Source organism: Leguminivora glycinivorella, chromosome 20 (assembly GCF_023078275.1).
Source record: "Leguminivora glycinivorella isolate SPB_JAAS2020 chromosome 20, LegGlyc_1.1, whole genome shotgun sequence".
In the NCBI taxonomy this organism is placed as follows: Eukaryota; Metazoa; Arthropoda; class Insecta; order Lepidoptera; family Tortricidae; genus Leguminivora; species Leguminivora glycinivorella.
Genome location: NC_062990.1, coordinates 13,657,629 through 13,682,063, shown reverse-complemented (window position 1 = coordinate 13,682,063; position 24,435 = coordinate 13,657,629). Strand labels below are relative to the sequence as shown.

The window sequence follows — 24,435 nt, the reverse complement described above, 5'->3', positions numbered from 1 at the left end:
CATACGTCATAAAATAACAATATGCAGTAACGATTATAAATCAAGGTTGTTGGTCCAGTCAAAGCGATAATATGTTGATATAGTAAAGTAAATCGGTGTTTTGTGTAACAATAACAACTACCATATAAATACTTACCTTCTTCGGATTTATGTACCTACTATCCCGTATAATTAGTTTGGTAATAGCCATTTTATTGAACAAAATAGGGATTAGGCCAACCGATTCGCAAAATTTTCAAAATAACCAAATCTTCCAGTAGATCTAATTATATATTTTAACTAAATATCTACACACTATTCATTATTTATATATTTACCATAGTTACATACATATATAAATAATGGGTAATTATATTATTTTTCATGATGCCAGTTTTCATTTGCTAAGTTAATTGTTTGTGTGTAATGGTAATATAAATTATGAAGAATATACCTACTAGAATAGAAATAAGTACATTTAGTTGCAATTTTGTATAGGTATATTAGATATGTAGTACATATCTACTTCTTAAATATTAGGTATTAAAATAATGTTGGGATGGCGTTTTATTATGCTATAAATCTAAGTTTTAAATGTTTTTTATATGTCACAAAATATATCTCTAATGCTAAATTTTTGGTCAAATACCTTTGCACACTCAGATGTACCTACATAATTTATTTACTATAGGTAAATCATAATTATTTAATTATGTAATGCACAATTATGTAATTAGTTTTAAATAGGTAGTTTATATTTTTATAGCATTTAATCGCTATCTTTCTACTGGATTGATGACTTTAGCCGTTTCTGCAATCTTAGCAAAAAGTGTCAGCGTTACCGTTTTAGCTAAAAACATTTACCAGCAATTTTATTAAGATGTTAAATTTGCTCTTTTCTTATGTCAATAATCGTATAAATATTCGTGAGATTCTTCAAAATATTATAGTTTAAGAAGTCATTTAGACATCATCAGGTGTGTCTTGACTTCTTATTTATCTTTAATTTAATTTTAATTGTTCAGCATATAAAATGTAAGTATTTTGGTTGTTCTCATTTAACTCTTTTTTCGCAGTTCAAAACCTTTATTTTTCAAAATAAAGTACCTATTTCCAAAAAAATAGAGGTCCCATAAGATATTTGCTAATCTAATTTATCTTCTCTTAAAATAAAAGTAAATTATTTCGTTATTTATTAATTTTATTAACTTTGCTCTTTACTTATAGATTATCCTTCTATAAGGTCGCCCTCTTAATATTTTTAACATCTATTTGTTTTCAAGCTTACTGAAAATTCAAAATGCTTAGGTATAACCCAAAAATACAGTAATGAAAATGCATAATGACTGTTTCCTTAATTTCACTTAAATAAAATTACAATTTTAACTTTTACCCTCAACGTGTCCTTTTTTTCTTGATAAACATTTTTTTTCTTTTTCAGAATCATGGCGTTCAGATTCCTCTTCCTCGTCCTCCCAGTGCTAGTGCATGCGCGCATCAACGTGGAAATCGACGGCAAGTTCCAAAATGAGAACTCCGACATGAAGGTCCACTTCTCTGGTAGCCAGATGGACACCATCTCCGACCAAGAGCGAGCCAGCTTCAGCCTTGAAGACAACAATCTTAAGAACGCCGTCAACGCATACTTCGGTAAACGCCCTGATGACGCCTACCTCAGAAGCCCGACCCCTTGGGGAGATCTGTACAGGACCTACAACTGGCAACAGGTTGCAAGAACCCTAATCCCGAAAAGCAGCAAAGTCTTAAAGATCAAATCCCAGCCTTTGATCGTCATGCAGCAAGTTTTTGAGAACAACAGCACGATGCCAGCTACTTTCAACGTCGGAATCTCCCACTCTGTTGAGAACCGCGTGTCTTCTCACTGGACGAAGAGCGGCGAGCTTTCTTTGACGCAGGAGATCAGCTATGGCATCGATATTGAAGTCGCCAACTTCGGTGGTTCTACGTCATTCAGCTACACTTCTGGTTGGGGTATCGGTGCTGAAAAGTCAGAAACTGTGACCATTGGTGCTACGTCATCCATGAATGTTTTGCTCCAGCCTGGACAATCTGTGACCACTGAGCTCTTAGCTACCAAAGGCACCATTCAAATTGAAGTGGAGTACATGGCCAGCTTATCTGGAGCTGTGGCTGTGAACTACGACAAGGTCTACAAGGGTCACCACTACTGGGCGCTTCCAATAGAAGCCGTCATGTCTCAGGGTGGTCTGAAGAACGAGATAATGTCTAAGGAGATCATTGAAATCGACTTCTACTCTCAATCGAAGGTGATCGTCCATGACAGGAATACTCGCGCCAAGATGTTGGATGTTGCTTTCTGAACTGATTGATATTTTAATAAATTTTGTATGTATTTTTATATCATTTTTCATTTTATTACCTTTTCAATTGATGATACCTTCGCTTACCCTGAGAGGTTATGAAAGATCCCCCCCTGACTAGAAATGTTAGGGGGTTAATTAACTTCTATATTTTACAAATTATGTGGACTGTATGCGATAAAATTTATAGGATAACGACACGGGTGACGCGACACAAAATTAGGGAATTTAAGATAGGCTGGGTCAATTGTGGGAAGCACTGTCCCCGTCACAATTATTATCAGTACAAGTACTACCCCATGAGTGCACTCATTCTTAATGCTATTAGGAAGTGACCTACAGTCACTAGATATACCATGCTACAGATGTAGTACGAAAAGATTTGCCTTCGAACTGTTACGGAAACGTACGAACGTGTCATGCTATTTCAGTCAGTATCAATACAAGATCTACTGACATTGATTGAACTAGCATGACAAATACGAACGATTCCGAAGGAAACCCTTTTCGCACTACAGCTGTACTCTGACATAGGTATATGTCAGAGTAGCATGGTTGTTCAATAATATCTAAAAAACATATTTTGCCTTCTCCAGTGTTATGATAATTGTGGCCACTCCGATAGATCTCGAGGGTTACCATGAAGTACTAAAACCAGTTCAGCGGGCCGATTTTTGAGTCTCACGCGTTCGAATTCAGAAAATTGTCACTGAAAATAATAGGCAAGTCACCGTTTTCAACCGGTATTTTAGTGACAAAATCCCGTATGCGAGATTCAAAAATCGCCCTCCAGTTCAGTTTAGGCTGTGAGAAAGGGAGACATTGCAGCTATACCAGTTATAACTATAGCTGTGTCCCTTTCTCTCAACCTAAACTGAACAGCTTTAGCACTTCATGGTAACCCTTTGGCTTTCGACACGTTATAAAGGAAATTCAAACTAATGTTTTGTTGGGATCTTCTTCTTCCTCGTTCCCTCAATGCTGAGGATCGCGACCACAAGTAGCGTGTCTCCATTGAACGCGGTCATAAGCCATGTGGACTGCACGGTATAGGCTGCCGCCAGTCGACTTCTCCACACAGTCAGACCATCTCTTACGAGCCCCACCCCAAGCGCGTTTACCATTAATTCGCCCCAAGATGATACACTTCTCCATATTATGCATTGGGTTTTGGGTTTGTTGGGATAGATTTTGTTTAAAAATGACACAATATTTTCTATTGATACAGTTCATTTTATTCATGAAAGTATGGAAGAAAATAAAAGAAGTGGGAACCTATCTCATATCTTACCAAGACGTTCTTCAATTGTTACTGTAAAATCGAATAAATATTTAGTTTTGAAAGGAAGATCTTACCGAGACCACAGCGCCCATTTCTCGAAGCTATACGATACAATTTACAAGCGGTAGTCAATGTCTAATATGACAAGTTAAGCTAGGAACACACTACGCGGACGTCCGTCGTAAATCGACCGCGGACGGGAATCTGGACAATGAAATTACACATAACCGTGCAAACTATCGGTCGACGGACGTGGACGTGGCCTTGAGCGCATGGACGTCCGATCGAAATCTGGCTCGCTGGATGTTTTGTTCCGTGCACACTGATCGGTCGCGGTCGATTTACGACGGACGTCCGCGTAGTATGTTCCTAGCTTTAGAAAGAGACTTCCGCATGTAACTTGTAACTTTTAGTTTTGAGAAATGGACCCAAATGGGTTACCAAAAGTGTGGCCTGAGTGCGAGTTCATATTCCCCCCGATACACCCGAGATACAGGCTGCGTCTAGTTTGGGGCCGACGGATATAACCTTAATATCAAAAATGTAATTATGTTAAGTTCTGCTTGAAAAATGTACCTATGTAGATATTTTTTGGCAAATAAACGATTTGATTTTGATTTGATTTGATATTGGGCGAGCGGCGTGAATGTCAAACAAAGAAGCTTAATACAAGTGTCCTGCGTGCGTAGTCGAATACACAAACGCTCACGAAACGCTCACAAAACGAAACGCTCGTAGATATCTACCTCTATCGCTCTTGCGTATTGGCGTGACAGAGCCAGACTAGCTTTCGCGGCGTTTCGTTTTCGTTTGGCGTCGGAGAAATGCTATGCCTGAGTCGACGCTGCGTCTGCTGCTGAGTCATTCGGACATCCTGCATAGTTTTTTTTAATCTCATTATATTAAATATCTAACACCACAGAATAACTAACACTAAGATTTTAACTGTAAAATGTTCTTAAAATTGAGAAAGAAAGAGAAAGAAGAAAGAAAAGACATTTATTCAGTACAGCACACATACATAGGACAAAATGGTGAAATAAAAAAAAAACTAATAATAAAAACAAATACACAAAAATATCCTAAGAACACACAAACAGAAAATTACTCTTGTGTATCCAGCAATGTGTGCAGTAGGGAAAAGGCTTTGACTCAGCATGTTGTTGCAAGACGCAAGCGAGGCGAAATGTTATTCTGCCAAGGCCTGAGGGAGTGACTTTTTTGTTTAAATAAAGTAAAACCAAGAAATAATAAATAGTAAAAGTGTAAAAAAGAAACATAAATACTAGATATTATTAAGTCATACATGCAATCAAGAGAATATATAAATACTACATTATAAGTGAGCAATGATATATTTATAATATATAAGCGCAACTATTCTATTTCACTTTTTAGAGTTTGAGGTAAGGCAGCTCCAGACAAATAAAAAAGAAGATTTTAAAAACAATAAAAAAAAAGAAAAAAAAATGAGACAATTACTACTGTGTAGCGAGTCTAGGTTATAATTGAGTGCCTAAAAGTATTTGACGCAGTTTCTGTTTGAAGCCAATTTAGAACCGCAGTTTCGCAAATTGGAGGTTACTTACCCCCATTCCATCTTCGTGTATTTTCTTTCCGCCCTAAAATAATAAAAGTAGTATAATAGAAACAGTAGATGTAAATAATAAAATACCTATGATGCAAATGCTACCTATGCAAATTTTATAATAATATGATTATATTGTTATGTTTTCTTTGCAGTCGAATGAAGACTTAAAATCTTCCTGCGAAAGTGCATGGAAACTTGTCTTTAGGAATTAAATTCATCCAAAAATATCCATGCTTTTTTGCAGTTTAGTGCATACCATTATGACAAGTATAATATTTTTTATAATCTGGAAACAAAACAAAATGAAATTAAAAAAAATACGAAAAAGTTTATGTGGCTAGCCGAAGGGATTGGAATCCGGATTGATTTTCAATCTGGCCGGATACGACCGAATTTCGACTATAAACTTTAGATCCGGATTTTTTATCTCGTGGCAAAAAACATTTTTTAAGCTAAGTACTATAGAGTATACAATTACAATGTCACTTTCATTTTAAAAACGTTGCACTACATCTGTAAGGTCATAAATTAAATATAACAAGATCATACCATCCCATACATTAAAATGCGACCGCCTACGAACGCGCTTACACTTCACCACACATAGATGGCGCCACAAAAAATGCCTTGTTGCCACCGATTATTTGTAGATTGGCATTAAGTGTTAATTCCAAGCCGTAAATCTATGTCAAAAGTGACACTTAACGCCATTTACAAGTATAATCGAAAGCTACAAGATATTTTTTTTGTGGCGCCATCTATGTGTGGTGGAGTGTAAGCGCGTTCGTAGGCGGTCGCATTTTAATGTATGGGATGGTATGATCTTGTTATATTTAATTTATGGTAAGGTACAGTCAACCAATTGGAACCCTAGGCCACTGTAGAACTATGTCATAGTAACGTTATAAATCAGGTTGTAAGAAATCTCTTACTGCTTGTCATTTTGACATGGTTGTAGAGTGGCCTAGGGTTCCAATTGGTTGACTGTACAGCGGGGAAATCTCGACAGGGGGGCAAATAACTGGTCCATTTTTTCCATGTTTTACAATATTTGCATTATTAAATAGACTATCCACCATACAGTTTAGGCGTGTTCAGTGGATACATGTAGAACTCAACATCAACAGGAAAAAATGAATGTTCCAATTCCCCGTCGAGATTTGCCCCGCTGTATCTTAAGTGATTGTGACGTTGGTTAAGGCTCGGTCCGGCAGATCCGGTATTCAAGGTATATTACCGGATCTTCCGGACCGGATTTCAATTACTAATTAGACGATACATACCGAAGCCAAGCTGAAAAACGCGCTGGACATAGATATTTTTTTACTCCGTAGTTTCTTGGTGGGTCATCACGAAAGCATACTATTATGTAATTTAACACGTTCACAAGTGACGTCATCTGTCATAGACCAAAGGAAACAAATGACTACGCGTATGCTATAGCATACGTGTCCACGAATGTGTTAAAATGCTACATTAGAAGGAAATATTTTCAACCAATTAACGACAATGGCCAAGAAATAAAACCATGGAAACGGATTGAAAATTTAAAATGAATTTAAAATTATCCCGACGTTTTGAGCTATTGCACAATGTAATTTTTCCTCAGTCACCCGTTGACTACTAACGCTGTAAAGGAAACGTCGGGATGAATTTTAAATTCATTATACGCGATTTAATCCAGTTTTATTTCATGAGTAACTATCGCGGTAACCGAAGACAATATTATAGACAATGGCCAAGTTATGCGCCTGAAGGGAAGGAAAAGGAAGAAAGAAAGAAATTTAGAACAATTAATTTCATCAAGTGCCTTAGACTATCATTGAAATGTGTGAGTGTGCACGATAAAACGTCCCACTTTGTCGATTACTATTTATTTATATACAGGTACAAGTAAATCTCGCTTAATGGTAACCGACAAAGTGGGATGTTTTACTAAACACACTCACATATGATCATAGGCAACATGCCATCCTTTTTCTTCACATTGAAGAAAAAGGGGCATACAACATACCTAATGGTCAAAGATATATGGTAAGAAGGCTCTAGCTTTGATTTCACAAAATGCCGCCATTCAAAATTCTTTCTTACCTACATTAGCAAACGGACCGGCTTCGACATTGAATTCTATTCGAGTTAGAGCCGCCCCTGGTAAAAGAAACGAGTTAGAAAGAAACAAAAAGTAGCCTACGTCACTCTCAAATCTCTCCATCCCTTCAACTATCTCCACTTAACAAAACACGTCAATTCGTTGCTCCGTTTTGCCGTGAAAGACGTACAAACAAACAGACACACTTTCCCATTTATAATATTAGTAAGTATAAGTATGGATGATACAAACCGTAGGAATATCCTAGCTGAGACAGAAATTGTTATAAGAAAGGTCTGTAAGTCAGTGCACTTACCAAATAATCAGTAGAACCAATGTAATATGCTTGACTGCTAACGATAAGGAGGCACAAAAGTAACCATACTTTCATGATGGCCACAAACTGTATGCTATAAATCAAGGAGATAATCGAAGTCGTAAAATCAAATATTTTTTTAATCTAATTTGTCAGTCATAAATGACGTGTTCTGTCTTCTGGCCGGAAAGCGCCAACTTTCAGGCCGCTGCTCCAAATAGAAATAAGAAACATTTTTATATTAATTGAGAAAATGGAAAAAAATACGCTTCCGGCGGGACTTGAACTCACATCCTCTGCAATCCGTGCATTTCTCTTAACCGATTGAGCTACGGAAGCCGCGTCGGACCTCGCAAATTGGATAATTGATTAAGAGCAATGCACGGATTGCAGAGGCGGGTTCAAGTCCCACCGGAAGCGTAAAAATTTCCATTTATTTATTTAAACTTTGTTGTACAAAAATACACAAAAATGTACAAATGGCGGACTTAATACCAAAAGGTATTCTCTACCAGTCAACCATAGGGCCACACCTCGGACACTGGCGATCAAAAATATGAAAGAGACGCGTTCTTAGCACACAGAGTAAGCTCGTGTAGGTGAACGCGTACTATGTAATGTTTGTATGAGTGAAATATGACAGGTTTAGATTGTTCGTATTTTTGACAGGCGGTAACTGTGAGGTAACCGAGAGGGGATGGGTGGCACTCTCAGCGGGGAGCGGGAGTGGCCATACTGTACGATAGTACTCTTTGTTATACATTGATAGGGCTAAACAGAGATTCAATACAAATGGTGCAGAGAGAAAACAAAAAGTGATGTACTAAGAAGAAAAGCAAGCAGATTTATTCCTTTAATACAAAATTGTTTAGAATCGTTAGCAGACGTTTCTGATTTTTAAAAAATATTTAGAAATAAGAAAGGCCGGCAATTAATTACATATGATCTGAGAATATTACTATTTTTTTTATTTGTTTATTTACTGTACAGCTCCTGTATGTAGTCTATTGTTTTAAGTGAAGATTGCTCTCTCCAACATAATGTGCTCTAGAGCTACACGAGCTTATTCCACCGTCCACATTGTACCATCGGACTCTTAGACGCACGGCCGGTTTCCATCCTTACTTGGTAGATATTCTCGAATTCGCACGAAGCACTTTGCTTCTTCTTTTCTTGTGCGCAATGCCAAGGAGTGAAATTCAAAGAATCCTAGAATTCCTTGCCGGCGGCTATATTTCCGAGCTCATATAACCCGATAACTGCCCGGAAAAATTTGCTTGTTAAAGATTAATTTATAAAATATAAATGTCATTCATTTATCACCATCACTCAGTGAAACGGTACTACAGACTAACATAATACGTCCCCTCTATAGATGGTATACAAGCTGAATTTAAATTTCTTAAATTTAAATTTAAGAAATAAAATGTTTCAATTTCCGTACGAAAATGAGGAAAGGTTCAGAAATGTTCCTAGGTGTATTGAACAACAAGGCTCGGTAACAACATCGGACAATCTCACGCCTGTATCATACATACAAACGGTATCCCATAGCGGGCAGAACTGAACACATGAAACTACTAAAGCTTCAGTGCCACTCTTGGCAAATAAGGGGTTGAAAGAAAACGAAACTGTGACATTGCAGTGACAGGTTGCCAGCCTCTCGCCTACGCCACAATTTAACCCATATCCCATAGTCACCTTGTACGACACCCACGGGAAGAAAGGGGGTGGTGAAATTCTTAACCCGTCACCACACAGACAGCATTTTGTGTGATGTTCCTGAGTCTCTGATGTTTTCTATGTATATAAGTATGTATTTATCTTTTGAAGTATGTATATCGTCGCTTAGCACCCATCGTACAAGCTTTGCTTAGTTTCAGGCCAAGTTGATCTGTGTAAGGTGTCCCCAATATTTATTAATTTATTTATTCTACTTCAGTAATAAAGTAACAGTTATATTTAATCTCGTATGTATTTCTTTAATACTCTTCATCCGTGTTCTCATCAACCATTTCAACTTCTTCATCGTTTACTTCTTCCGCTTTCGCGCTATCTTCTTCCTGTTTGCTCTTATCACCGAACCGGTCCATCAAACTAGCTGTCACCTGAATAAACACAAAAGCCTTTTAGTAAGAGTTTTGGGACTTCCAGTTCGAACGCCATCTTAGCGGTCTCGTGTCGTGAATAATTTCTTTTTCTTTTGCTTATTGATGTTGTTTAAAGTGTAATATCGATAGCTTATTATGCAGTAAATTAATGTTGTAGTGAGAAGCTGATGAAGAACTAGTCTCGTAACGCGTTTAGACTCTTTTTTGTCGACAACGACCGGTAGTCCACGTTCTATTGTAAAATCTAGGTATCAATTTACAAGTGCCAACTCATCGTACACTGTCGTACTTACCGTAGGTTCCAAAATGAATAACAATTAGCTTATATCACCTTGACACTGGTAAAATAGTCCCAATGGACTGAGGCCATTTAATTTTAAAAAAACTTAACTTAAGAGTTTTGAATGTTTTACGGTCATTTTTATTAGATCTATATTGATCGACGCAGTTTCATGCATCATCATCACGGAAAACTGAAGAAGGCAGGTTGAAGTCAAAGTTGCGTAGACAGCACGCGATCTACCTCCTTTGAAATTTTGCGAATGCCAGCAGGGTTAGCACATGATTGCCGCGGGAGTATGTCGCCGCGAGATAGACTGCCCGTCCTTATGTCATTTATACAGTTAGAAGAAGACGTGTGATCTATCTCGTGGCGACATACTCTCGCGGCCATCATGTGCTAGGCCTGTGGTAACGCTGAAAGTGAACGCAACCGACGCGCGCAAAGCAGAGTAGATCGCGCGCTGTCTATGCAACTTTGACATCTACCACCTTCTTCAGTTTTCCGTGATCATGATGCATCAAACTGCGTTGAAATACCGGGAGCTCGAACCAAGACCAAATCCACCGGTGGCAGGGGAAGGAATTGAACCCATGTATTAACATCCTTGCCAGTCCTCCTTTGGTCGGATGGTATAGTGGGTACCTAGTTTGCTATAAAGGAATGATGATGATGATGATTAAATAATTGTATTTTATAAAAAAAACATACTTCAACGACGGATAAAACAGTAGCAACATGCTGTAACAGAAAAAATAAAATGGATTGTCAAAGGCGACCTTCTATAGGGGTATTTTCAGAATTTGGGACACCCCATTTAGCGTAAGTTGTTAACAAAAATTAACTCGCTGTTTGTTTTGTGACGATATTTAAGCATTAAATTTCAATAAAAATCTTGTTTTTGTGATAATTTTTAGACATATTTTGTGCGTACTTGTCGTCACAAAACTGACAGCGAGTTAAATTTACGCTAATTGGGGGGACCCAAATTCTGAAAATGCCCATAGGATAAACACAGATCTTAGCAGCGGTAATAGTTTACAGAGAAAAAAGAAACTGCGCTCTAGATTTACGCCCTCTGTCCTTAAGAGGGTGAAACGCCGGAGTGGGTTTAGTGAGTAGGGCCAAGTTTCCCCCCTCTCGCTATTGGAGGGGAAAGAAACGGCGAGTCCAACACATCGTGCGTAACTGCATATGGGTATGCATATGTGATTAGGTTATTGACGGAGTGGGCTCCGTCAATAACCTAATCACAAAATTAAAATTTTGAAAAAAAAAACCCCGACATAGTGGACCGATTTTCATGAAACATGGCTAAACACTCCCTATTAATTCGGCTTTCAAACACAAAAACACTCAATCTAAATGGGTTCATCCGTTCGGGAGCTACGATGCCACAGAGACACACATATAGACAGACAGACAAACAGACAGACAGACATGTCAAACTTACAAACTTATACCAGCCCGTCGTTTTTGCGTCGCGGGTTAAAAAAAATGACCCTCTGTTCTTACCGCAAGTACTTTCATAGTGCCCATAAATGTAGAGCCGAGAAATAATTTCTTCTTCGGATGTGTCTTCAAAGTGTGCTGAAATAAAGAACATAACCAATATAAATTAATAAAACAGTTTATTTTGACGACCGGTTTGACTCAGTCGAGTCAGTACGAGTACTTACATTTCTGGTCGACTTCTGAAACCAGAATTTAATAAATATTAACAATAATAGATTTTAAGCACTTGTAGGAACTAGAAGCGTAAGCAGAAGACGATTTCTGAGTCAGATTATACCTATTTAGTTCTTTAGTGTTACGAGTATTAATCTAGTAAATGTACACTTTGTTTACCTATATTTAGTTCTTTAGTGTTATAAATCTATTAAATGTACACTTTTTGCGGGACTCGAACCTGAATCAACTGCAGACCGCTTTTATCCAATTGAGTTACGGAAGTCGCGCCGGACTCTCGCAATATTTCGATGCATTTCCTTATTCATACACACTTTTTGGGTGGCATATAGCGACATCTACGGACACCAACTTACATTAATTCATAATTAAATAATTTCTTACGGTATTTTTTGCCAATTTATACTTTAATATTTAAAAAAACCGGCCAAGAGCGTGTCGGGCCACGCTCAGTGTAGGGTTCCGTAGTTTTCCGTATTTTTCTCAAAACTACTGAACCTATCAAGTTCAAAACAATTTTCCTAGAAAGTCTTTATAAAGTTCTACTTTTGTGATTTTTTCATATTTTTTTAAAAATATGGTTCAAAAGTTAGAGGGGGGGGGCGCACATTTTTTTCTCTAGGAGCGATTATTTCCGAAAATATTAATATTATCAAAAAACGATCTTAGTAAACCCTTATTCATTTTTAAATACCTATCCAACAATATATCACACGTTGGGGTTGGAATGAAAAAAAATATCAGCCCCCACTTTACATGTAGGGGGGTACCCTAATAAAACATTTTTTCCATTTTTTATTTTTGCACTTTGTTGGCGTGATTAATATACATATTGGTACCAAATTTCAGCTTTCTAGTGCTAACGGTTACTGAGATTATCCGCGGACGGACGGACGGACGGACGGACGGACGGACGGACAGACATGGCGAAACTATAAGGGTTCTTAGTTGACTACGGAACCCTAAAAAAATTTAAGTATCGTTAGTGGAGATTCCGTTTGTTTATCATTTTTTGAATAGTTTACGTACATCGTGATTTTACGATAAGTTCCTCAAACTGTTTCTTAAATAAGTAAAACTATATACCTAAGGGCCACTTGCACCACCCGCTTAACTCAAGGTTAGTGGGCTGTCAACTGTCAAATTCCATAACAGAGGTTAACCTCGGGTTAACATCTGGTTAACCTCGGGATAACATCGGGTTAACTTCGGGTTAACCTCGGGTTAACATCGGGTTAACCTCAGGTTAACACACCATCTTCGGTGGTGCAAGTAACTGAAGTAACCCTAAGTATCTAACATGGAATAAATAATTCCTTACCATCGTGCGACCAGTTCTCTGTACTTCATAATGCGCGTAGACACCAACAAACAAACAAAAAAGGAGCAAAACTTTCATGGCTGCCGAAAATCAAACTTTATCCACTGACTATTACGTCCCGTGTATCAATGATGTCTAGTATAATCTGTGAAATCTATTTACGGTGTTCCATGTCTAAAGTGTTCTTAACTTCATTAGCAATAAAGTTAGTATCGGAATTTCAATTAAAAATTTTAGTGAAAAAATACTTTTCTCAAACATGCAATGAAATATTGTCTTTACGTTCCTTAAAATGGGCTGGGAAGTATCGCTTTTTGGGCGCAATAACTCGAGAGGACTGTAAAGGGATTTCATATTCTTTTTCAGGCCTAGGCCTGCAAAGTAACTTTTTTTTATAAAATATTGTCCTTTAGAGCATTTTTTTTTTATTTCATTGTATGTTTGAGAAAAGCACTATACATGCCTCGGCGTGAAAACGGATTCCCGGCCTCGTATCCCTATCCGACCTCGCTCGCACGCTCGCTCGGCCGTATATACCCACTTGGCCGGAAATCCTCATTTTCCCGGCCTCTGATGTAATGTACTATTATTGCACTTGCATCGTAAGGATGGATCCATCATACGAGTATATTACGAGATAAATTGTATTCACATTCACTGAGTTGTGTTGTGACGAATGAAGCAATCATTGTTTAATTACAAAATTCGTTGCAGATTATTATGATTGTCTCTTGGAGCCGTTGTTGTATGGAGAAAAATTAAAATTAAAAAATCATACGTAATAGGTATCAAAGTAGTGAAAAATTCTCAGATTATATTAAATTTGTGCCATAAAATTCAAAATTATGTACCACTTGTAGCCCTCTACCAGCCGCCAAAGAAAGAAAAATGAGGTAAAATTAAAATAGTACATTACGATACAAGTGCGTAAAAAAGGAAGTTGTGGCGATAAATTAAAACTCGACTCGAGTTACGAATTTCCTTTTGCGCACGAGTATCGTACGACATTTTTCAGTACAGATGGCCATCCGAAGTTTCGACCTGGCATATAATGAAACACTTCTCGCACTAGTGCGTAAAATAAACAACATCTGTACTGAAAAATAAATTGAGAGTAGTGGTAATAAAACACTAAAATTAGGTATTGAAGCGCTTAAAGGGTTAGCATGATCGCTAATGAGTTTCCAAATTTCAATTTATTGGGTTAGTAGTTTCGGAGAAAATCGGTTGTGATAGACGGGCGGACAGTAAGTCGCACGAGTGATCCTATAATAGGTAGGTATACCTATATAGAAACATACGGCCCATATAATAAAATTATTATTTACTAGTTTTTTCCCGCGGCTTCGCTCGCGTTAGAAAGAGACAAAATGTATCCTATGTCACTCTCCATCCCTTCAACTATCTCCACTTAAAAAATCACGTCACTTTGTCGCTCCGTTTTGCCGTGAAAGACGGACAAACAAACAGACACACACACTTTCCCATTTATAATATTAGTATGGAGGGCAAGTACGATCTTACATGCAAATTACAATTTAAATTTAGCATTCCGTAGATGATAGCGTCGCTCGTGAGGTTTTCGAAGTCCTAGGGTAACCCATCTTACTTAAGTGGCATTCGAAAACGATAAAATAAATAGGCACAAAAATGTGTGCTTGGCGCGTTACTATTGAATTTCTAATGAATAAAAAATCAAAATGAGTAAGTGCCTATATTTAGTAAAGTTAAATTCCGAAAGATTGTTTCAAACCTCTTACATAAGTCTGTTTGTAAATTACGCTTCCTAAGTATAACTGACTGGTATGTGAATATAATAAAATAAAATGCAATAAAACTAATTTATTTTCAAACAGTAGCCTTTGTCTCACTCTCCATCCCTTCAACTATCTCCACTTAGAAAATCACGTCAATTCGTCGCTCCGTTTAGCCGTGAAAGACGGGCTAACAAACAGACAAACATTTTTCCATTTATAATATTAAACTAGCTTTTGCCCGCGGCTTCGCTCGCGTTAAATTCAAAAATTGCGAATTGCTTCGTATAAACTTTCACCATTTTCTAGAGAAGTAGGGGGTTTGAAAGAGACAAAAAGTAGCCTATGTCACTCTCCATCCCTTCAACTATCTCCACTTAAAAAATCACGTCAATACGTCGCTCCGTTTAGCCGTGAAAGTCGGACAAACGGACGGATTTGTGCTGCAAAAGCGAGCTGTACGTTCCATATATGGACTGGGCGCTCGAGCTTCCCTAAGAGAGAAATTCAAAGAGGTGTCAATTCTCATCGGTGTGAGAATATAATAAAATAAAGTACAATAGAACTAATTTATTTTCAAACGCACAAAAAACAAACAAAAACAAATGGAAACAAGAACATTCCACGAAATTATCTCATCTTTGTATATTGCTGGCAAATTTCAACAATCATCTTCTTCTTCTTCGTTTTCTTCTTCCTCTTCCTTTTCTTCTCCTTCTTCTTTTTCTTTTCCTTCTTCTTTTTCTTCTTCTTCCTCTTTTGTCTCTTCTACTTCTTTTTCTTGTGACTGAAAAATAATGAACGTTAACATAAGTTAACTATAAAGTCAAATAACATAGTGCGTGGAGTACCTCTGCGCGGCAGAAGTGAAACTTCGTAACCTAACCTTAAAAACATTCTGTCAATTGACTGTCACGTTTGCGTTTAGTTACTTCCATCTTTTTGTTTTAAATATTTTGCATTGCTAATTGCTCAAATTATTGAATTGGCATATTTTTGGCATATCCCTGCCTTCAATAGCATTTCTTTAAAATTCGATTTGGCAACACTGATTTGAGTGCAGTTGTAAGTTGTAAGTCACATTAGAAGTTTCACTTCAAAAATGTTATAATCTGAACGATGTAATTATCAGTAAAGACTTATAGCAGAATAAGCAGAATGGTATACCCCTTACTATGGTAAAACCTAGGTCACACCTATGCCGATTAGTAACAGTCCGAAGTGAGAAATATTTGTTGTTTACTTCGAGCGTTTAAAATCTAGGTTTTGGGGAAGTTCTATGAAAAACTTCAGGAATCAAGTTCAGTTGAGTACTCATTAAAAATATTTTGTTTGAAGGCTTCTGGGCGAGCTCACTCCATCGTAGCGTAGGCTACGTCTTTGCCTTTGGCTAGTCTCTGGCCAAGAGTAAGCCCATTTATAATTTTATAAACGTTCCCTATTATTAACATGTTGACTTTTATACATGCTTGTGAATTCGATAATAGGTGTTTACTACATAGACAAGTAGGTATTATTAGTAATGTTTGGTAATACCTTGTTTTCAAAATGTGGTTGTATTAGCAATGCACGGTCGAGAAGTTTCCAAAGTTGCAGAACATTTCTCATGAGAATTTTCGGTAACTTCTGAGAATGTTCTCGAGAACGAGAATTTATCAGAATACTTAGTAACTTCGTAGTTTATACCATAATTTCGTCGAACTCAGCAAGTCAAGACGTAGTCCCGTGGTAGTGCGCTGGCTTCGTATGCCGATGTTCTTAGGTTCGATCCTGACAGCGATCTTTTTGTTTTTTTTTTTTTTGGTTTTTTTTTTGTATATACATATATTGGCATGACCAAAAACAGGCATCAAGTCATCACTTATCAACAAAATAGCTAACTGTAATAGACAATATTATACATATAATAACATTATTTCAAGTATATTCTCTTGTTTAAATAATAAATTGCATGTTGCGGGAATGTTTTGCGAACATTCTCAAGAATGTTTCCGCTTCTTGGGAATGTTCTGCAATTTCTACATTACTAGGTAGTATAAATACGAATACTTACATGACATTCAGTGGAATAGACCCTGGTAAAATGAATACAATATTTATTATTTTAATTATTCATAGTTTTCTGTGCATAGAGGAAACTGATAAAAATGATATATGCTCGCCGCTGAGAAACGAGTGCACTCTCCTAGATGGCACTACACAATAGGGAATACGCACGAACCCTTATAGTTTCGCCATGTCCGTCTGTCCGTCCGTCCGTCCGCGGATAAGCTCAGTAACCATTAGCACTAGAAAGCTGAAATTTGGTACCAATATGTATATTAGTCACGCCAACAAACTGCAAAAATAAAAATGGAAAAAATGTTTTTAGCCCCCCCCCCCCCCCAATATGTAAATTGGGGACTGTTTTTTTTTTATTTCAACCCTAACGTGTGATATATTGTTGGATAGGTATTTAAAAATTAATAAGGGTTTACTAAAGTCATTTCATATATAATAAAAATCACAAAAGTAGAACTTTATAAAGACTTTCTAGAAAAATTGTTTTGAACCTGATAGGTTCAGTAGTTTTTGAGAAACATACGGAAAACTACGGAACCCTACACTGAGCGTGGCCCGACTCGCTCTTGGCCGGTTTTTTTATACGATTCTGCTAGTTAAGTATTGCATTACAAAAAATAAAAATATAACACATCCCAAATGTAAACTAAGAAACAAGAAAAATAGTTAAAACCACTAATATTTACGGGCAAATCGAGAATAATTAAAAAAGTATTAGCAAGCTTTCTTACGGCGCAGAATCAGGCATTTCAGGTTCATATATATCTTGACTCCGAGTTGTAGTCTTAGGACGCTTGGTAGGTTTTTTAGTTTTTTTAGTTTTGGTGCGTCGTGATTTTGTGGTAGTTTTGGTAGCTTTCGTGCGTTTTGTTTTCGTAGTTTTGGAAGGTTTGGTGCGTCTTGTTGTTGTGGTAGTCGTGGTAGTTTTCGTTGGTTTAGTAGCTTTGGGGGGTCGATTGCCTTGTCCTCTGCCTTTGCCTCTGCCTCCTTTGACTATCTCGGGACCCTTTGGATTTCTCCCTTTTTTAATTCTGTGAATAACAATAGTACTTTATGAATCGTGGAGCGGAAGTTCAGTATTATTACTAGAGTTTTTTTTAATACTACGTCGTTGGCAAACAAGCATACGGTCTGCCTGATGAAAAGCTGTCACCGTCGCCTATGGATGCCTGCAACTCAAGTAGTGTCACGTGCGCGTTGCCAACCCATAGAAATTTGTACACTCCCTTTTGCTGTGTTAAGTAATACGCAGCAAAAAAGAGTGTATAAGTTCTAAGGAGGGTTCGGGTTGCCGACGACTCAAAGGACAATTATAGACGGAACAAATAGGTCCTTCCGTCACCAGCACACCGCACCCTCGTTGAGCTCTGGCAACCTTACTCACCGGGAGGGACACAACACTATGACTAAAGTCTAGTGCTATTTGGCTGATGGTCTTGTGTAAGGCGGAGGTACAAGGGTAAGTTAACTAGAGATTTAAAGACTCGGTGGAGTTTGCAATGTAAAGCGGTTTATGGACGCCAGCAACTCAAACAGTGATGCGCGTTGTTAGAAACTTGCATTCCCTGTTTACACTCAGTTTTGAAATGTGTTTCTCATTTGAAATGTAAAAAATATGTAAAAAGTATACTATAAATCACAGAAATCCCAAAAAAACGATCTACAAGTCTAAAACTCTCGCTCCGCCTGCGTGCAAACAAACGTTTAGTGAGCGAGTGTGATGAGATGAACAAACATAAGTTTTGATTAATATTACAGATTTCTAGAGGTGCAGATGATTGCCAAGGCGATTTAAACACTGCAGGTACAATATTCTTGCATTCCCACTCCGTACACAAAGGATGTTTCATAATACTTGCAACATTTTTTTTAACGAAAAATAGTTATTTGTTTTACAAGGATACCCGAGCAAGCTAAAGATTCTAATATTGAACCGCGAGCGTAGCGAGTGGTTCAAAAAGTTGAATCTTGAGCACTGCGAGGCACGAAGTTTAAACAAAATTTGCCACCGAGTGAAACACAAACATTTTCACCACCCTAACAAAATACTAAATTAATTATTTATGATTCAAAATTATCATTTATAGGTCAATTCTACCAGCCAGCATAAAACATCAAGTTAAAAGTATAAAAGTACTTTGCACTCTTGTGAATAAAATGCAATTTTGCTATCTGTTTTCGAATAGCAAAGTAAGCCTTTACTAGTTGGTGTGGTGAAAAGTAAATGATGGTCCTCAAAAAGTAATAAATGCACAATTCCCTCAGGAGAACGGTTTTTCTATAACTGTCGCTCCTGGGTGCAATTACTCATTTACTGCATGTGTGATGAAAAACTGTGTTAAGCGTCTGCATTTCAAATCGACCATCAAGCCTGGGAAACCTTAGCTGAAGACCGAGGTCAATGGCGAAAGCGTGTTGTGGAGGGGAGAGGGCTACGCGACGAGGCCTGGTTTAATGTTTTAGATAGTAAAAGGTGTCGCAGAAAGGAAACCGAGACTAGAACCTCAGGTGGTATGAGTTTCCTCTGCCAAAAATGTGGCAGGTCGGGCCGCTCGCGAATCGGCCTCCACAGTCACCAAACCCGTTGTCGAAGCAGCAATGTGTAAATCGTCTGCAATAGACGCAAAGGCCTGTGATGATGATGATGATGATGATGATGATGATGATGAAAAACCTATACTTAAATGAAATGAAATGTTTAGTATTACTTACGGACTTGCCAGCTGCATGGCATCGTCAAATGCGGGACGTACATTGAGAACGTGACCGATGACATTGCCGTAGTACCAGAACCTTCTGATGTCGTCGACATGATTTTCGGACTCCGATAGTGCCGAATCTTGACGGCTGTAAATTAAAAAAAAACTTAACGTTTTTTACCAAATATATTGATTTAAACCAATTTATTGTATTTTTTTTATTGTTTTTTACCAATTCGATTAGTGGAGTTAATTACGATTTCCCGATTTCGATCACGGTATTTATTTGTGTGATGAGCACAAATATTTGTTCCTGAGTCATGGATGTTTTCTATGTATATAAGTAATATAAGTATGTATTTATCTACCTAAGTATGTATATCGTCGCTACCCGATAATACTCGATCCTCTTTGCTAATACTTACATAGGAGCACACTGAAATGACAATTTGGAATCAGAAACAAATAAGTACTTAAAAACCATTTACTGAATTTATTACATACTTCAAATCTAGGGTGAACAGGCATCTTCTGGGCTTAGCTTTGGCTAGTCTGTGGCCAAAAGTAAGCCCATTTATAATGGGCTGTGTCGCGCAGCTGCGTTCGTGGTCTCACAAATGGTCTTGTCGGAAGATCAGCGCTGACCTCCGGGTCAGCATTATGCTGAGGCTCCCATTTCGTGATAAACTTACTAATCCATTGTACATTTGTAGTTTTAGTAATACTTTTTTTGCATATTGTGTAGTTTTAAGTTCATTACGAGTAAGTATTTTTAATGATTGATTGATTTATCGATACTAAAAAATACATTTAAATAAGGGGGTTGAAAGAAATCGAAACTGTGACACTGCAGTGACAGGTTGCCAGCCTCTCGCCTACGCCACACACCCACACCAATTTAACCCACAGTTTTATGTCACAGTTTCGTTTTCTTTCAACCCCTTATTTGCCAAGAGTGGCACTGAAGATTTAGTAGTTTCATGTGTTCTGCCTACCCCTTTATGGGATATAGGCGTGATTGTATGTACGTATGTATGTATGTATGTACATTAAAATAATCAACGCATAAGTCTTACATCAATAATATTCAAACATTATTTACCTGCCTTCCTGTAAGACCCGCTAAAATCACAATTAAAATCAACGCACTGTGCATTTTTACAAATTTTAATCTAGTGATAACCTAACGGATGCAAATGTGAACTCGTATTGCCATTATTTATAGCGTTAAATTCTATTCAGATCTGATCAGTAACGAATTAACCGCGAGATTTAAATTGAAGAATCACTTTTCTAATTAACAGTTGCTATGTGGCAACAGTGGCTTTAAAGTCTTCTTAATACGTTACTCGATATCGTAAACTCATGGAAACATACATTGACTGTATGGAGAAATTGAATAAACGGTTACCTACTTTGCTTTTTTCTACTCGCGTACAGTAGGCCTAGCACATGATGGCCGCGGGAGTATGTCGCCGCGAGATAGACTACCCGTCCTTATGTCATTAATACAGTTAGAAGAAGACGTGGCATCTATCTCGCGGCGACATACTCCCGCGGCTATCATGTGCTAGGCCTACAGGTTCATGCATAGATCTTTAAAACCCTAGTCGCCGGCTAAATGCGGGTTACTTGTAGTAATCATAGTACAGTCGAGGTCAAAAATACCTTTACAGTTGAGTGTTACAAAAATACCTTTACCTACATTTTTTTTTTATACTACGTCGGTGGCAAACAAGTATACGGCCCGCCTGATGTAAAGCGGTCACCGTAACCTATGGACGCCTGTAACTCAAACAGTGTCACATGCGCGTTGCCACCCCATTAGAAACTTGTACATTCCCTTTTGCTGTGTTAAGTACACAGCAAAAAGGAGTGTACAAGTTCCAAGGAGGGTTCGGGTTGCCGACGACTCAAAGGACAATAAATGGAACAAGTTAGTTCCGTAAGTCCTCCCGTCATCAGCACACCGCACCCTCGTTGAGCTCTGGCAGCCTTACTCACCGACAGGAACACAACACTATGAGTAGGGTCTAGTGCTATTTGGCTGCGGTCTTCTGTAAGGCGGAGGTACTACCCCAGTTGGGCTCTGCTCTAGATTCGAGCGAGACGATATCCGCTGTGCTGTGCCCTACCACACAAAGCGGAATATCATTCGCTATGCCCTACCTCCTACTATTTAAATAATTTTAAATAATTTTACACACTGCATGACAAAAATATGCTTCCAACACACATGACAGATTCAACTTTTCACTTATCGCACCAAAGTTTAGTTTACAATCTGTCTTCCATAGAAACATTGTCACAAATTGCGACATAATAGGTTTACATTGCATGTTACAGAATAAGATTTCCTGTGACTGTGCCGTAAATATGTTTACAAATACAGTAACATTATAAACTTTACGTTCTTGCTTACTTTTCGTTTACTTACACCTATTGCTACATAAACATCTTTACAGATTTGATTGGTCTGTTCATAATTTGAATAATGACATCATATCGTCATAAATATCAATATCGGCTTTATAATCGACTCCAAAAAAGGTCTTATTCTTGTAGGTTTAACGTGTCTGTGGTATTGCCCCTTCGGCCGCTTTCTAATCAAGAAAAAATATTCTATTTTGTAAACTGGTTTCCAATGCAGAATAGTGTTTTTTTAAACTCATTCATGTGGATATAAAAGACATGAATTAAAAACTATTTGTTATAGTTTTCACATTCAAGGTCACAAGAAATAAGAACCTCACATACGTCAGATAGCTGACAATTGTGCGTGGCATTATTAAATCCTGGATCTTAGAAATTTCTCCGACCTTACAGTGCGATTAAAATAAGTTAACTATTCGGCTTTTTTTTTATCAGAGATAGGTATTAATCGATTAACTTTTTATTCGACTAATTAGTCGATTAAAAAAATCAATCGTCAAAATTAGTCGACGATAAATTTATTCGCGATTAACGTTAATCGAAGATCTTCGATTACAACTAATTAATCGTCCTTTCCAATCGATTAAAACTAATTAATCGTCTTATTTTAATCGTTAATCGTTTACTTTTTGCCCAACTCTGCTATTTCCAATGCTACCAAGGTTATGACGCTGACTATACAGGCTTTTATTGCAAACTGTACTTTTTTGCACAATCATCAATAACTCATCGAGAGGATAATAACTAGGCCAAACACGACGAATGAAAGAGATAGGTTATTTGACAGTATGGTACTGTTTTCGGTGATTGTCATTATTCAAATTAAGAATCAAATCCCAATGAAATCTATAAAGATATTTAGCAATAGGTGTAAGTAAACGTAAGTAAGCAAAGTAAGCAAGAACGCAAAGTTTATAATGTTACTGCAAATGTAAACATATTTACGGCACATTCACAGGAAATCTTATTCTGTAACATGCAATGTAAACCTATTATGTCGCAATTTGTGACAATTTTTCTATGGAAGACAGATTGTAAACTGAACTTTGGTGCGATAAGTGAAAAGATGAATCTGTCATGTGTGTTGGAAGCATATTTTTGCCATGCAGTGTGTAAAATTATTTAAATGTAAAGGTATTTTTGTAACACTCAACTGTAAAGGTATTTTTGACCTCGGCTGTACATATATCATAAGTAACATCACGCGTATTAAAAAAAACTTGTATAAAACGGTGTTCAACTGAATCAAAAAATACTCTTGGTGTCTTTATTAACAATTTTCAGCTTCGCCTCAAATTGTTACCCACGCCACTCGCCTCTTTTGACCTCTGTTAAGGAATGTAAGGATGAAATCGGCCGTTCGTCTAATAATCCGATGGTAGAATGCAAAGAGGATCGAGTATTATAGAGAGTTACTCTCGAAGTAAAATGTGTAATCACAGTGCATAGACTGCCATTACTTGACACAGGTAAAACTTTTGAACCTCAGTCACAGTATAATAAAGCTATCGTACAGTATGGCCACTCCCGCTCCCCGTTGAGAGTGCCACCCATCCCCTCTCGGTTACCTCACAGTTACCGCCTGACAAAAATACGAACATATGTGTGAAAATGTCAAATATCAATATTAGCGCCATCTAGCTGAGCGTACCCCAAAGGTGTAATGCCATCTAGCCCACCGTATCTTTTTCTGTATGTTAATGAGGTACGTTTTTTTCTTAGACTTTATCTGTCTATACGGAGTTATATATCGTCACTACTTTGAAAAAATCTCGTATCTCACGCTTCTCCTAAAGTTAAAACGCAGTAAGTCTATATGCATTCCATACATACTTACTACAATTTTCTTTTCATTGACAGACGAAGATACAAGTTTTTTTTTAAAGTAGTGACGATATGTCTTATGTAGAATGTAAATAAAAACTTTTGACAGTAGTTAGTAATTATTTAATAACGAAAACATTTAACAGATATATTGTAGGTTTGAAAATGTCGTTTACTTCTGGAAGTTCTGGACTCGCAACAGTTGTACCACTAAAAATAAAAAAAAAACAGATAAACTTGAGATAAATGTCATATTACAACCGGTCACGTTTTCTTCCTAGACGGCCGCGGTTAGCCCGGACTCAGGCGGCTGAGTAAGGGCATTTTCATAAATTGGGACCTAAAATTAGTGACAGTTGTTAACAAAGATTAACTCGATGTCAATTTTGTGACGACAATTAAGAATAAAATTTGTCTAAAAACGGAATTTTTACATGTTCTAAATGTAGATTATTGCTTATAGTTTATGTAATTAACACAAAAGCAATATTTTTATTGAAATTTCATGCTTAATTGTCGCCACAAAACTGACATCGAGTTAATACTTGTTATCAACTTTCACTAAATTTGTGTCCCAATTTTGAAAATGCCCAACGCCAACACCCCGGTCACTCATTCTCTTCGCCATATCATCATCCTCCATCCTCATTTGATATTTGCCACG

General features: G+C 37.4%; 3 protein-coding genes and 1 long non-coding RNA gene across 4 annotated transcripts; 1 reads left to right on the top strand and 3 right to left on the bottom strand.

The window, feature by feature from the left end:
• The first annotated feature begins 941 nt into the window (after positions 1–941).
• Positions 942–2,359, top strand: LOC125237210 (spherulin-2A-like). The gene is made up of 2 exons (XM_048144207.1): positions 942–1,014; positions 1,421–2,359. Exon 2 carries the CDS (start codon positions 1,425–1,427, stop codon positions 2,319–2,321), a length of 897 nt encoding a protein of 298 aa, XP_048000164.1. The 5' UTR covers positions 942–1,014; positions 1,421–1,424; the 3' UTR covers positions 2,322–2,359.
• Positions 2,360–3,533: 1,174 nt separating this feature from the next.
• LOC125237027 lies at positions 3,534–4,477 on the bottom strand. Its single transcript, XR_007178274.1, has 2 exons — positions 4,350–4,477; positions 3,534–3,633 (listed from the first exon to the last, which is right to left on the bottom strand). It is a non-coding gene; the product is annotated as an uncharacterized LOC125237027 (long non-coding RNA).
• A 5,084-nt stretch (positions 4,478–9,561) lies between these two features.
• Positions 9,562–13,181, bottom strand: LOC125236983. Its single transcript, XM_048143896.1, has 5 exons — positions 13,001–13,181; positions 11,670–11,684; positions 11,506–11,580; positions 10,702–10,731; positions 9,562–9,707 (listed from the first exon to the last, which is right to left on the bottom strand). Exons 1-5 carry the CDS (start codon positions 13,076–13,078, stop codon positions 9,582–9,584), a joined length of 324 nt encoding a protein of 107 aa, XP_047999853.1. The 5' UTR covers positions 13,079–13,181; the 3' UTR covers positions 9,562–9,581.
• Positions 13,182–15,346: 2,165 nt separating this feature from the next.
• Positions 15,347–20,214, bottom strand: LOC125236948 (bromo and FHA domain-containing protein DDB_G0267958-like). Its single transcript, XM_048143867.1, has 5 exons — positions 20,207–20,214; positions 19,528–19,662; positions 17,547–17,846; positions 16,808–16,829; positions 15,347–15,541 (listed from the first exon to the last, which is right to left on the bottom strand). Exons 1-5 carry the CDS (start codon positions 20,212–20,214, stop codon positions 15,416–15,418), a joined length of 591 nt encoding a protein of 196 aa, XP_047999824.1. The 3' UTR covers positions 15,347–15,415.
• Between the last annotated feature and the right edge of the window lie 4,221 nt (positions 20,215–24,435).